This window comes from Spea bombifrons, chromosome 10 (assembly GCF_027358695.1).
Source record: "Spea bombifrons isolate aSpeBom1 chromosome 10, aSpeBom1.2.pri, whole genome shotgun sequence".
NCBI lineage: Eukaryota > Metazoa > Chordata > Amphibia > Anura > Pelobatidae > Spea > Spea bombifrons.
The window spans coordinates 30,042,734-30,058,421 of record NC_071096.1 but is presented as its reverse complement, the minus strand read 5'-3'; the positions used below and the strand labels follow the sequence as shown (position 1 = coordinate 30,058,421).

General features: G+C 45.0%; 1 protein-coding gene across 1 annotated transcript; it reads left to right on the top strand.

Moving 5' to 3' along the window:
- Positions 1-5,150: 5,150 nt before the first annotated feature.
- On the top strand, positions 5,151-15,354 carry ACSF3 (acyl-CoA synthetase family member 3). The gene is made up of 9 exons (XM_053449484.1): positions 5,151-5,893; positions 6,514-6,669; positions 9,182-9,336; positions 9,585-9,730; positions 11,223-11,335; positions 12,213-12,339; positions 13,845-13,979; positions 14,071-14,182; positions 14,484-15,354. The coding sequence occupies exons 1-9, from the start codon at positions 5,195-5,197 to the stop codon at positions 14,599-14,601; spliced, it is 1,761 nt and encodes a 586-aa protein (XP_053305459.1). The 5' UTR covers positions 5,151-5,194; the 3' UTR covers positions 14,602-15,354.
- The last annotated feature ends 334 nt before the right edge of the window (positions 15,355-15,688 follow it).

Genomic DNA, 15,688 nt, shown 5'->3' with positions numbered 1-15,688 from the left:
CCCGAGTTTACCAGAGACCTGGCAGCTGAGAAGAAGCTTCTACTGTTATTATGTGTAATTTTAACTTGCGGAGGGTGACCATTCATGTGCAGGACAGAGGTTTTTTTTTTTTTAATGGATTCCCTGCGCATGTTCATTGAATGAGGCTGGTGGCAAAGCCTCTGGCAATTGCAGGGTTTAAGTGTGAATGAGTAAAGGGGGGGTTAATGCAGATGGCTTCAACACACAAGTGCATCTAGGGATAATTCCATGGACGGAGGGGGTGGAGGTTGAGGAGGCCGAGGCTGGACATCTGCTGCTGCAAAAAAAAGGGAAGCTCGACTCGCTTCTTATTCCTTAACCTTTCTAGAGGCAGAAAGGTTTCCAGAGCATTGTATTGCTAAGCGCCGGACCCCCTGCTGACCCTTACAGTGTCAAAGTCTGGCACTGAGACACCAATTTCTTTATAATCCGGTGGTCTGGGTTAAGGAGCTTGCGCTTTGTATAGTAGGTGACGGAGGAGACTTACTGGTAGTGTCTACAGCACGGTGCCCTGCATTGTACATCTTTAATAAGTCTTTTAAGGTCATCTGGCCACCATAGCCTATAAGACCTTCCAAGTGCATTAAGCCATCTTGTGATATCTAGAAGGAGAGCTAGCTTTTGTAAACGGGGCCGCTTTTGATTCGACGGTAAAACAGTCCTAGAACATGGAAGTTTTTGGTCTACGCCACATGGGCCACCACTAAGTGACTCAATGAGAAACCTCATTAAAATAAGACTATAAGGCCAAATGGAGTGCTGTTCTACCCAGTAGACAGAGACACAAGCTTTACTTCTCTGAGTGTAAGGTTAGCCAATTTTTGCATTTACCAAGATGGGACACAATGTTATTCATCCCGTAGACCGTGTCCCAAGCGCTCTCTTCGTACCGGAGCAGCCTGCGTATTCTTGTCTCCCCCGAGCAGACGGGACAATAGAGCCCCCCGTTCAGGGCACGCACCCTGGTAAAAAAGCAAGTCTATCATATTGTCTCATTTCACAGTCAATGAATAATAAACCACCCTACACCCATTTCAGACAACTGCCCTCCCCCCCATCTCCCTGCAGCACAGGAGGCTCGGGGACAGATGGCATGTAAAGGCAAGGACAAATGCAGCTGAGAGTGACAGCTGTCATCGGGGTCAGGCTGACACACGTCACCTCGTTGTACACGGCTTGCGCAAGTTCACACACACACATAGCCCCGGACGGATACCACGGAGCACATGCCATCTGCTGGATTAATACATTGGCTTAGCATGAGCTGGCAATCTGGTCGCAACCATATCAGCCAAAGGAAGGGCGAGGGAATGAGCTTCAGTGTAACCTATAACCTTCCGGAGTATTGGTTTAGGGACAATACAAACCCATAAACTCTGTAACAATTTGTCGTCATGGAATGACTGTCACGGTCCCTGAGTTAAATAAGGCCCTGCTTAAGTACAGGTGTGTGAGTAACATATACATCAGTTACTTAGTCACCAGCACTCTTCACGTAGGAATATTTTTCCATCTTTGTGCTGATGTTGACTAAGGCTTATCGAAAAAAAAAAAAATCCATTCATCGGCCAACCAGTTCTATACTCTTTCTGGTTTCTAAACACTGCCTGGCAGTCTGACACTCGTATGAGGTCATCATAAGCATTTTGGCCCGTATATATAACGGCGGGTATCTACAGCTGACGCAAACTTTCTAGTGTCCGCATGTAGAGTTTGCCGAATGGGTTAACGTGCGTGAATGTTACAGCAATAACGTCCTATGGGACTTCAAAAAAGGAATCTGCTGGAGCAAGGACATGCCAATTAGGGATTAACACCCACTCCAGAGTTTGAGACACCTTGTCAGTGATGACTAGAGAGGGAGCAATTACCCGGTGCCCCAGACAGCAGTGCCTACAGACAGAAGAAAAGCAGGGGAGGTCAGTGTGATCTGCCACCTCCTCCCACCAGGATCACATAATGGAACCATTTACCAAGGTGCCACAAGTTACAAATTATGAAGCAAATGAACTGCTAACATGTAACAGGAGAACGGATGTGGAAATCGCCCTCGGACACCGAACCTTCATCCGGGACAAAGAGGGAGCCATGATGTGTTAGGACAGATGTTACTCAGAGGCCTACAGACAAGCATATGTTTAGACATGTAGGCTTGGGAAAGCCTTAAGTGGAAAGCCAACAGTTTGACTCGATGCGTTCAGAGCACCTAACGGTCCATGGAGGTAACCATAAAAGTGCTCTGTGCGGCTAGAAGTGTTTAGGAGCCTCTAGCCTCTTGGCTTCTGGAATCTGTCCTGCCCTGGCAAAAGGTCTACATGAGCTGAGGAAGATGCTTCAGTGATATTGCTATGTTGAAGATGATCCGTGACGGACATGTCTCTGGTGTGAATGTTTCAGGCATACGCACGTAACAGTCTATGATATACCCACGGAATTTTTTTGGGAAGTGCTTTCCTTTCATATACTTGATGCCCACCCAGCATCCCCCCTCCAATACTCTGCCTATACGACCAGTGCTAACACTAAGTTGAGATGATGCATTGCGTGCACACAGCGCACGCTCATGCGTTTTCACTGTTTAGATGCGCGGAGCAGTAATCTATAGCTACAGGTAGGCGACACGTTCGCTTCGTGCTGGGATAATAGCACAGCACATATCTGTGTGTGCCAACACATGGCACAGCTGCTATTAAAAGAGGCAGATGTGCCCGACGTGTTCTGTGTGCCAAGCAGATTCCCGTTCTTCAGATCCGAGCGCCGTGCCAAGTGCTAGCTCATCTGCTGCTGACACATGCTTTGGTAGCCGCTTTCCTCACAATTAGGTTTCCACGTTGTCAGACGCGCGGGGGGGGCTGGTGAGGCTCCGGCGTCACAGCTACGAGCCGCTTCGCACGCTGAGCATCCCTCACTCTATATATTTTATGGAGATTATATAAATATGGTAAATACTATTACAAAAAAAGGTACAATAATTCCATAGTTTTTCCTAATTTGTTGTTTGGAACGTTGGTAGTTGACGATTTCAGTTAATGATTTCTATGGATACATTTTCTACATTCAAATCAAGGAAAATATCCAGAAAAAGATTGCAAATACATTAAAACCCCAGTCCAGAGCCTGTAGATAAGAGGGGCAATTGGAAAGATGGCCCTGGGTCTTTTCAGAATAGGGGAATTTGGGAGATGTGACCTCAAAGAAAAACGATATTCGGTCCGAGGAGATCTATTTCATCATGTAATGCGTTTTTGATATGGTTGGCGTGATTAGAGGTGCAGCATCAGCCAGCGGCTTCATCAAGAATGTATATGTGACGCCGTGACAGAAGAATGTGTTTTATATATATATATATGGATTATAATATTTATTTTCTTTTTAGTGATTTTTACATCCATAGAGCTGGCTTGTTTAGGCACAGCACACCAGCCTTGAGAATGTTAATGATTCACAGCAGAGGCGGTTCGTTCTGCGGAACTTTTCTTTCCGACTCGTGGTTTCCGGGGGAGCGGGTGCTGTGCCGGACCCGTCAGGTGAGAACAATTTACAAAGCGGAATAAAACGTTATTTTATGAACAGGAAGCGTGCGTTATAAAGGAAGTGGGAATGTCACACATTATATCCCTCTATTAGCCCACAGCCTGCGGCATGTGCCAGTCTCCCGGCTCCCATACACACCAGCGCGACTTCTCTGACCTTCCCAGCAGGGACCTGGCTAATGCGGGCAGCCACGCTGGCACATGCCACCTTCTTTAAGAAATACCGCTGGGGGCTGATTTACACAAGGTCGGCATAAACCCTCTACATCATCCTAACACAGAAGCATGCCTCCCAAGTGCCCCTGTGTGGGAGGACAGTCCCTCCTTGGACCCAAATACCCCTGCCCCCTGATGTGTGTCCATAGCATGCCAGTGCCCCACAGCCCTAAAAGTCAACATCAAATATGTTTACCAATTCAGTTGTATAAATAAATACATCTATTTTTAAATCTTCTATAATGGGAAATGGGAGTATGTATGAATATATATATATATATATATATATATATATATATATATATATAGCTATACAGATATAATATATATATAGGTTTAGATTTATATAGATTGCTATACAGATATATAGTTAATTATATATAGAGATATAAAAAATTGTATATATATGTATATAGTTATAGTTATATATATTCTAATGGTTTCTTAAAATCACAGTTTTTTGGGGGTACAATCAGTTTTTTTCCATATAAAATAAACTGGATTTGGTTTTAGAAGAGGTTGACATCCCAGAAAATGGGGAAAAAATGAAGGTAGGATACAAAGAGATAAAATGAAGACCGTGTTAAAAAAATGGAAATGATTGTTATCTTTTAATTAGATAACGCCAGCGAGTTACACGGTGCAAATAATGGGTCAAATTTATTAGGAAACATCTTGATGCAGTGCCCGGGGCCGAGTTTGTTCAGTAGTCTATTTAATTAGGGTTATGTGTCCTTTGTGCATCATTGTGAAGTGTATCCACATGCCTTTGTTTTTGTTAATAAATAATAACATATCAATTTGTTTATTATGCCATCCTAAAAAATCTTACTCCTTTTTATTATTAGTTTGGGAGATTATGGTTTGACATTTATTATTATTATTATTATTATTATTATTGTTGTTGTTATGTTGTGCCAACATTTTCCCCCAGTGCTTGGTACTTTATCAGGAGAAGATACACATTGTATATCTGCACATGTTTGTTAATCCCTAAATTGTATTATATTGACACAAGTTTCCCGATGTTCCATTCTTGACCTTCAGCTCATTATTACCTTCCTCGTCCGCCTTCTAGAATCGTTCTTTCTCTCATGATGTCCCTTCTTGCTCAGTCAGTCCTTTAGTATGTCACATGCTGTACATCTCAGTCCAACAGTCCTTTAGTATGTCACATGCTGTACATCTCAGTCCAACAGTCCTTTAGTATGTCACATGCTGTACATCTCAGTCCAACAGCGACTTATTTGTCTTTTTTATCTTTGCAGATTCATTCTAGTGTATGAAATCAGATGAATGATGGTGTCTTTGGTGATGTAGAAACAGCATTTCCATTGTCCTGTGATTATCTTTAGTTTATCAAGGCTCCTAAGTAAGGCTGCATTCTTCTTCTTGGTTGTCTAATACATTATTATTACCTGGCCATGGCAGGAGGCTTTTTAAATTCATTGAGGTACAGTGTCTCCCGTCATGGACGCTACTCCCTGACACCTTGTATGAAAAGAGGTCTTATTGGAATTGGGATTCTTAAACAGCCCTGCTTCCGACTTGCCTCAAGGACCTTCTATAAATACCATGCAGCTCCCATATTTTTTAGAGCACCGGCTTTTGGTGACAGAATAGCTATGGTTGACCAGAATGGACATCATTCATACAAGGATCTCTACCTTAGAAGCTTTGCCCTGTCCAAAGAAATCACCCGGCTCCTGGGGCGTCCGAGCAATGATAAACCTCCAGAAAGGGTCTCCTTCATCTGCCCTAATGACTCCTCATATGTGGTCTGTCAGTGGGCTACGTGGATGAGTGGTGCCATTGCTGTACCTCTTTGCAGGACTCATCCTCCTCCAGAGATAGAATATGTGCTTCAAGATTCCAGGAGTGCACTGGTTGTAGCAGAAGAAAAATATACAAGTTTAATGGATCCCTTGGCAGCAAAGTTTGGGATTCCAATGCTAGCCCTTGGTGGATCTCACTCTTCCCATCCTGTGGAGAGGCTTTCAGAAGTAGAACAACACCACCCTGAGTTGGACTGGAAAGAAAGAGGAGCCATGATTATCTATACCAGTGGGACCACGGGGAGACCCAAAGGTGTACTCAGTACTCACCAAAATCTGCACGCAATGGTATGAACAAACATTCAGGTGTATGCTCTTAGAAGAATATGTACGCTATGGCATATTAGATTGATTGTATAGGTTGGAGATAATGAAAGCCTCCGTGTTTTTATATTTCAAAGTAACGTTACATTTCGGTTAAGGCTACATTTTTCATAGCATGCTATTTATGCCACTAATATCAGACTATAGGTTCCCCAAGTATAAGCTGCTTGATGGGTTGAGCTAAAGACATCCTCACTTATCACTATAGAAACAATGCATATAGCCGGCGGGAGGCAAGCAAGGTCCAGTATTATTGTATTTGACCCATGAAAGGCAGGAATGATAGCGGTTCCATCTCAGCTGGCAGAACACAAGTATTTTCGTGTTAACCTGTCTCGTACATGCCGACATAAGCATTAGTATAAAAAAGTATATTTAGTGAAGGGGTATTTTTGGAATGAATATGTGTTTATCGCATCATCCATGCTTCTGAAATACACGGCTCACCAAATTGCTGATGTTGCATTATAAATGCGGTACTGCCTCTGTAGGCCACGCCGCCCCCTAGTGTTCCCCTCAAGTACTGCACAGTCGGAAGCCAATGTGTTCTCCTTAAGTCATCATTTGTCCTCTGCTGTACTCAGGTGAAAGCTTTGATAGATGAATGGAAATGGACCAAGGAAGACTGCATACTCCATGTCTTACCTCTTCATCATGTTCACGGGGTGGTCAACAAACTGCTGTGCCCTCTTTGGGTAGGGGCCACATGTGTCATGCTGCCTGAGTTCTCTCCCCAGAAGGTAAGCAGAGATTGAACTCCACCACATCCCTGTATTTGTAAAAGGTAACTGATGCATACCTGTAGCTGAACTCGGCTCTTTCATGTATGTTAGCTGAATATATTGGTGTATCTGTCCACACATATGGCCCTGGTGCCTTCTGGGCTGCTCACAATGCTGGCCTGTCCTTTGCATTAACATCCCCATGGATCTACGAGGGATGCAGATTGATTGGTGGTTTTAACAGCTACATTTCACCTTCATAAGCAGCGGAGCTAGAGTATAACATCTGTATGAATGTCATGGCTAAAGCTTCCGAGAGTTTTGAAACAAAAGATTTTAATGGAAACCATGCATCCTCCAGGAACAGAGCAATTTAACCTGATCCTTAAAGAAATCGGATTGTATAGGGTGCAAAAATAATTATTTAGACTGTACCAGGAGCTGTGTCCAGGTCCGCAGCCAATTTGTGTAACAGATCGATTTGGTGCAGTATGAGTGCATTCAGCCCTTTTTCTCAAGAAGGTTTTCAGAGTAATATAATGTTACTTAGCTCAGAAATAGACGAGCCGCATGTTTGAGGTTGGGAATTTGAGCACCAACCTGCGATTAGAGACCTTTAACAAAATCCATTAAGAATTGTCTGGACCACACGCAGAGAGGAGAGCAGATGGTGAGGTTCATAACCCAAGGTCACGGGCTGATTGCAAATATTGTAACCAATATTAATAGCTGGTGGCGAGGCTGCACCATATTACAGTTTGGTCACGGTAAGTAGATGATGCACTGGAAATTATAAGAGACGGTAAGACAAAGTCTACCATGATGTGCCACCAAATCACTGGCGTCTTGGCTGGACAAGAATTGTTTTCCTTTCCTAAACTCCATCACTCGGTAATTACCCAGTTTTCACTCTACGTCATCTCTTATGATGGGCGGCAGAGACAACAAAATGCTGGTTTTTGAGACCCAGCCCATAAGGAATAATATTTTATTCTGTGTTGTTGTTCGAGATGTCAGGACACCAGCATCTCGTCTTGAGGAAGGCTAGATAGATAGCTTAGCCAGTGCAGGAATCAGGGACACGATATACACCCTGCCTGGGCCAAATTGGTTTAGTTGCCTCCATCCGAGAGCATTTTAGGTGCAAAGTGTTAAATGATGAGCATACAGGAGGAGAATTGCAGTGTTAATTGAACCTCTTTTGTCTCTCTGCTTCCGAATTCCTCCTCCTCCTCGTTCCAAATCTTAACTCCAGTACGCAGATGCAGATCGTTTCTTTAATGCAGGGCGCTAATGAAAAATGAATATAGCAAGACGGAATTAATTTTTCACAAGCGCTCTCCATTAACTTACATATAACCTCACTACCTAAGCTTTTAATCATTCCCTTTACAACTGGCAAATCATGTAAAAACTATATAAAAGTACCAGATATGAGCGCGTCCTTTTTACTATATAAATATTTAAGGCTGTGGTGAGATATCCGTTATTTACACAGTGTGTGGGTTTTTTTTTTTATATCAGCATCCCTCTCTGTCTAACTGTGTTGAATTAAAGGTTGTTCTGTGTGTTTGATGTCTCTCTCAGCTGCAGTAAAGCACATTAATACTAAAAGTGTTTGGGAGAGAATTGTTCTTTAGGAGGAGGAAGGGGGAGAAAAGGCTGCGAACCGCTCTTGGGAATATCAAGGCTGGAGTTTTGTGCGAGTGCTCTGAAGACGTCTGGCCGAGGGAGGCTCACCTTTCATTTATGCGAGCGCGCAGGCTTCGTCTTAAGGAATAGGAAAGGACGGGAGAATGGAAGGTCTAAAAATAAATATGTCCCAGACACAGAGGTGGGGAATCACCTCAAGCCTTCGGTGACTTCCTTAAGAGCCAAAGTAAATTTGTGTCTTTTTCGTGACGGTTTGCTCAACGTTTGGGTTTTGTAGTCCACGTTATCGCTTTGCAGATCCTATGGTTCATAAAATAAAATTGGTGTATTATAAATCTTTACTTAATAAGGTGTTACAGAGTAACTGGCCACAAAATGAATGGCATGTTAAGTGGAGCCTTGAGAATTTTGCTGCTGTCCTGGGTCGCTCACAAAGATGATCCTCAAGGGAGCGATTCAGCGACGGTTTAATGTGGACCAGCCAGCCTTATGCCTGTCGTTAAAAACCGGACCTAATAGCGGATAAAAACCTAAAAAAAAGTCAAAAACATGTACACTTGCTTTAAAATTTGCTACAATACTGCATTTAAAGCCGGTTTAGATGTCTCTGCTCCCGTTTGCTTTAATGTTTCTTAAATATAGTCATTATTCGTTATATGGCGGCTCTACGGTAATGTGTGCTGTTCCTCAGCAGGGAAGGGCGTTAGATCGGCTTTACTGCCAATAATTGGATTACCTACCAAGTGGAACTGATATAACGGAGTCTATGGCCAGCGTGGCCCTAGGACTTGTTTGGAATTTCCAATGTTTTTTTCTATGGATCCTCTTTGTCTCGGCAGCACCCTAACTTGTGTTCCCCAACGACTAATTGTTGTAGGTATGGGAGCACTTCCTCAGCCGAGAGGTGTCCTCGATCAATGTGTTTATGGCTGTGCCCACCGTCTACTGCAAGCTGATTGATCACTACGAACGTCAATTTACCCGGCCCAGCGTTCAAGACTTTGTGCGGGCGGCGTGCCAAGATAAAATCAGGTACTCCCTATTTATCATATCAAAGCAATGCCAGCTGACAGGTCTACGCTGTTGTGGGAGAAGTCTAAACTACGATAATTAATGAGGACTCTCTGGTGACTTTCGCTTTCACAAATTAACGTCCTACTGTTCCCCCTCACCAAAACGAGCCTGGATCTTAGGTTAGAGGAAACAGGTGAGCTGTTTTTAAACGTTTCACGTAGGTTGTCACCTTCAGGGTTTTGCCTGCTGTGTTCTTGCCGCCCCAGGTTAATGGTGTCCGGCTCGTCTGCTCTTCCCGTGCCGGTTCTGGAGCGTTGGAGAGACATCACCGGCCACACCTTATTGGAGAGATATGGCATGACTGAGATTGGCATGGCTTTGACCAACCCTCTAAATGGAGTACGTGTTCCAGGTATGAAAAGATTGATACTTGAAGTGATGGACTACAGGATGCTAATGTAGCAAGGACTATACAACTTCTGAATGGGTCTCGCCACATGTGCTTTCCTAGCGCGGGTAACAACAAGCATCTCTTTATTAGAGTTTTTCACGTAAAACTAGAAACTGATAGCTGGGTCTGTGCCTCTTCCTTTTAAGTGCTATAATTGAAGCTGGGAAGTTTGGTTCAATTCACCATCTCTGATCTTTAGGCACCAAGTGGAATGATAAACAGATTTAGTATCCAAAGCTTATAAAGTCCCACCTGGAGCGCTTGCTCATGCAGCCGACTTCGTGATAGACTGCATATGTATCGTTGGTTTATAAGGTGGCTGTAGACAGCACTTGCTACGAAGGGGTTAATGCTGCTGACTTTGCCTGAGTTTCTCTCTCTCTGCTCTTCACGCACAGAGCTATGAATTATTCATGCGCAGCTCACGCCTCGCCGGCTCTAATCAGCGCTTTAATTGGAGGTTTAGATCACAGTTGGCTAATAGCTGCTCCAGCGGGGACCTGGCTCATTGTGACAGGCGGATCGCTGTGTGTCTTATCAGCGGCCTGTCTCAATTCTCTCAGGGCCCCTCCGTACACAGCCGCGTGTGGACCCCCCAGAGCCCGGCGCATGCAGCGCATCGCCAATTACAGAGCTCTGCTCTTGCAGGCAAGAGCAGGACAGGGGTGGGAGTGTGTGCGGCAAAGGCCAGGCGTCTATTCCTGCTATGGCGGGGATACGATCTGTGCACACGCAGCCCAGCGATCAAGCCTTAAAACTGTCTCATTTTGTGTACAGCGTATGTGCAGCCCTGACTCTGTTCTCCCTTAAAAAGCATTCATCTCGGGTTTTGGTGCGCTCTAATAGGTATAGATTGTAGCTACAAAGTGTTTATCACATTTATTTGTCTGCCTTGAGACTTGCTGTCTGTCGCCAGGCTGGTGTCTTATTGCACGCCACTTGAACCAGACTCTTAATGTGCAAATTGCTTGTAAGCTCCCTTTGTCTGTAGGGCGCCGTGACACGTCCCCCACATCACTTGACTGAAGGGGGTCCTCGTACAGGTCATAGGTTAAACAGCTTGTCAGCTGCCGGGAAGCCGCTCGCACACGCACTACATTTATCGCACGTGTAAGCGGCAGATAAACAGTTTTTTTGTTATCTTCGTGTTTTTGCGGATCAGAGATGATGAAAGATCACTGTTATTTCCATGCTGCCTCCATTACTAAATTGACTGTCAGTATGCAGCACTCGGCTAATGCTGATGTACAGAAGCCATCCACTAACGAATGTTTAAATGAATTAGGTCCCTTGCACATGCTGAGGTTGGTGCCTAACGTATGATTCTCTTCGTTTTTTTCTCTCGTGACATTGTGCAGAACTTCTTTGTAATCCCCTATGGATCTAGAGGCTATGGGTAATGTTTAAGAGCATTGAGTGACGAGACCTTACGTACCGCTTGTGTCTCCTCCAGGCTCAGTGGGTAACCCCCTACCAGGAGTGGAAGTCCGCATCGCATCTCCAAACCCCCAGAGAGAAGGCAGCTCGTACACTACCCATGCTTACGGAGATGTAACGGGTACCAGAGTATGTGAAGCCCCTTTTATTAGCATATAGGGCATTGCCAGGGGAAATTAGAGTTAATTCATTAACAGCAAGCGTTTGGTTCAGCTAGCCCTATTTTTTGGCATGTCTACTCAGTGTTGCGTTTGGGTTCAATCTAATGGTTGGGTCAAAGATGTTGAAAGAAAGCTTGCTCGCTCAGCACGGCACACATACAGCCTTGGAAGATGCGGCCCAAACCCACGGCGGGAGTGCTAGACCTCTGTTTGGAAACTTGGAAGTTTTTTTAGGAAGCAGCGTTAAAGTCAGCGGGGAATAAGACTGGCTTTTAATTGAATTCATTTTTTTTGTTTAACAGATGGCTTTAGATTAAGCAATGTCATTTCGCCTTTTGTCTTTTGCGCTCCACATTAATATTAATTTCATAACAAAATAGCATGAAAAACCTCTGAAATCTGACAATAAAATGTTTTTCAGGGTAAATGTTTTCTTTAGTAATGTGGATTTCAGCCTTCTGTGCCGCCGGTAATGGATATTGCCCCCACTTGCCATGGTGAGGTTAATTAGAATTAGTGCCGGCATGCAAATCTCCCTCTCCTTGGGACAGACAGGGTTAACACGCCCACCATACGGGAGAGCAAACATACGATGGATTCACACTCGTCTCTATGTTTTTGTCCCCCCTTATTTCTGCCAACTGACGCCAGTCTGTGCCAAGACTCCCAACCGGCAGATGCCCCGCGAAGCAGATGTTTTCCAAAAGATGTGGGCGCATTACCAAAACTGTGCAAATCATTTTAGGTCAACACCATCTGCGCTAAGGGGGGCTTGCGTGCAGGATGGGAGGTGGGGATTGCGGATCTTGTGAGACAATGGTTAATATGTATAGTTTCCTTCGTAGGTGTCCCCTGGTCTGGAGAATCGAGAGGGGGAATTGCAGGTCCGTGGCCCCGCCGTGTTCAGAGAGTACTGGGACAAGCCCCAAGAGACGCAGGAGGCTTTCACCCCAGACGGCTGGTTTAAAACAGGTACCCGAAGCCAGCTCACTTGGATACCAATAGCTTTGGTTTTGTGAGGACAGGGAATAGTTAATTTCTTTTACACAGATTATTGTTGGGGCGCATTTGGATTCAAAGTGAGATTGTCGTCATGTTAAAATGCAGCGCAGGTACAGGCATCGGCAGGAGCCCGGGCTCCAAGCTTTATTTCATGCCTAATGTTACGTGTTTTAAGTATAGGCTGAAAAGTGTCGCTGTCGCGTAATGAAATGTTGGGGTCGTGCCTTGTGGGTCCACATATACATACAGGCTTAAAACTCTGCTCTGTGACAGCGGCTCCTGTGTGAATGTACATCCATGGCATGTAAACGGGCATCTGTGTTTGTACGGATCACGTGTGATTGTTGAATGTTTGCGATGAGCAGTAATGACTAACAATGCATTAGGTGTGAGGCTTGCAAGACGGAACGGAACTGTAGAGCCCGTTTTAAAGGGAATCCAAGTGCTGTATTAATACTAATTGCGTCTTGGATTTCTCGTTGGCATAGAAATGATGCCTAAGCGCAGTTTTAGAGAAGCGCTTTATTACAATGAACCAGTAACTATGTATGGTATGGTATTTAAATCATCCTGGTGAACAGGTCCACTACAAAAGCACAACTGTTTTCTCACTATGTCCAGAGGACCAGTTCATCAGTCTAAATATTTTATTATGGTATATTTTATTCTTCTGGTCCTCTTCTCCAGCAGGCTGACAGTGAAACATGACATCAGGCCTCTGGTATTTGTTAGGTTACACCACGGGTTTCGGAGTGTCAGGGATTCCAGAGCAGAGCCGCTCTCCCTCGCAGGTCCCAGGAGCTGTCTTGCCCCCATGTGTCACGCCACGAGCAGATTCCAGCACTGTATCAATCTTGTTTAATAGAGTGGAAGGGTTATTGGCGGGTGGCAGGTTTCAAAGAGCGGGCACGAGATGGATGACTCGGCTCCCCCCGCCGGCCGTGCTGATGTACAATGAAATATTTATGATTTATTCTGGCTAATAAACTGAAATGAAGAGCGTGATGTATGCCACCAGATGGAGGACTGTTGATGCGTCTCCGAGAGCGAGAGAAGGGAGGTGGATGTGCCCAGGGAGAAGGTGGGGGTGAATATCCCGCTCGAACACATACAGGACAGTCAAAAAGGATCCAGGGCCATATGTAGACGAGATAGCAGGGGTTATTTGACCACAACGTGTATCAATATGTGATTCTTTTTAAATATATTTATAGACTTGATACAAAATTTCACTGCTTCAGGTGCACTGGAGACTCTTTAAAGGGTCTGTACAGAGATAGCCACTAAGCACTTATTTAAATAGACTAAATATTAACATGGTGCATGTACGTCGGTCCTTTGGCAGACCTCGGCACATGGGTCTGGCATTGGACACAGTGCTGGGTAGCCATGGTTCTTACTGAAATTGATAGAGCTGTGTACCTGACACCAGCTGTGTATGGGTCTAAGCTGTGTGTGCTTCTTCCCCTCTCCAGGAGATACGGCTGTATACAAAGACGGCACCTACTGGATCCTCGGCCGGACTTCTGTGGACATCATTAAGAGCGGAGGGTACAAGATTAGCGCTTTGGAAGTGGAGCGCCATCTGCTGGCTCACCCCAGCATTACAGGTTTGTCGCTATCTCTGCTGAATGATAACTGGGGACATTCTCTGTGATCGGGACGCGTCCGCTGAGCTCTCTCCCCTTTCCCTCACTCTAGATGTGGCAGTCATTGGGGCCCCAGATGTGACTTGGGGCCAGCGCGTGGCGGCTATCGTGAAACTGAGGGACGGGCATGCGCTGTCATTGCAGGAACTGAAGGAATGGGCCAGGTGAGGAGAATCTTAAAGAAGCAAAAAGGGAGTTGTTTTCATCACTATGGGCCAGATGTTGGCCTAGGATCATGGGAGTAGTAGTCATTGAGCGCTTAGTAAATACAGTGTGTAGCAGTGATTGGGGAGCGAACCACGTGACTTAATCAAATTGCGTCCTTGTGTACATCACAGTGTGAGCCTTTCTGTCTCCCCTCCTATACCTCATCAGACTCTGCGTGTGTTTTTTTCCTCCTCCTGCTGTGAAGCTGTGTGATTTTGCCTAGTGACTGACTAAGCCTGGCTCCCCTCTCTTATTTAGGGAGGTCATGGCCCCGTACTGCATTCCCGCTGAGCTCATCCGAGTGGAAGAAATTCCCCGAAACCAGATGGGAAAAATCAATAAAAAGCAACTGCTTTTGCACTTCTATCCCCAATGAGAAGGGGGGAGTAAATATGCTAGAGGACCTCATCTGAACACACATGGGTCAGGGCCTTACGCATGCGCCCAGAATCCCAAAGAGGACTGTCCATACACAAGCATGCATAAAGACGATGCAGAGCTCTCGCAGGGTAAATACATAGAGTGCATAGAGCGCTCTATCGATATAGGGAACCCGAGCTATAGTGCCGGGGGACGTTACGTATGCAGAGGCTTCTGCCTAAATAACCATCCATCCTGTAACGCATTGCCATTGATGGAAACAAAGTATAGGGTCCAGGTGATGTACTCTTGGCTTGTGAACAAAATCAAACTGGCTTCTAAAATCGTCCACCTGAATTTTACATTAGTGTGTGCATCCGAGTATACAAACACAACCGAACGATGCTGCACAAGCTGTTCACTTCCATTTAATACTAAAGGCACAATCACAACATGCAGGAGCCTGTCCGTGATCACATACGTAATTCACCGTCTGATCACCTGTGCTCACAAACAGCACACGGTACATCACGTGGAGTAACTTCCTCCGTGATCTGCTGCAGGTGGTCACAGCGTGGCCAACTTACACTGTCGGGCAGAGTGCAAAGTACACCATCAGCAACGAGAACGTGAGCGATTCTCTATCCTCTGTGACAGACTGCTCCGCTAAGGGCACATGGGGTAAAGCAGCCGCAGCTCTGGAGATTGAACGTGTGTTAACTCTCATACATGTGCTGGCATTAGAAATGGACAATAAAAGAAAGAATAATACAGACGACTCTTTTACTACCATTCTGTAAATCATATCAATAAGGGCATGTATTATAATCCCGCTCCGTCCACGCGCAGCAATGTGCTGTAATTCATTTTTAATATTTCACGCAGAACAATATGCTTTTATTGCATGCAGAGCAGTATATTGCCATTTCATGCAGAGCAATGTTCCTTAATTACATGCAGAGCGGTGGGATTACACGAGATCAACGTACTGTAGTGACAAAGCAGTATAACCACGGGCAGAGAAATATACTATAGTGCACGCAGAGCCGGGTATTGGGGTTACCTGCAGAGCTGTAATGTGACACACAGCAATATATTATGAT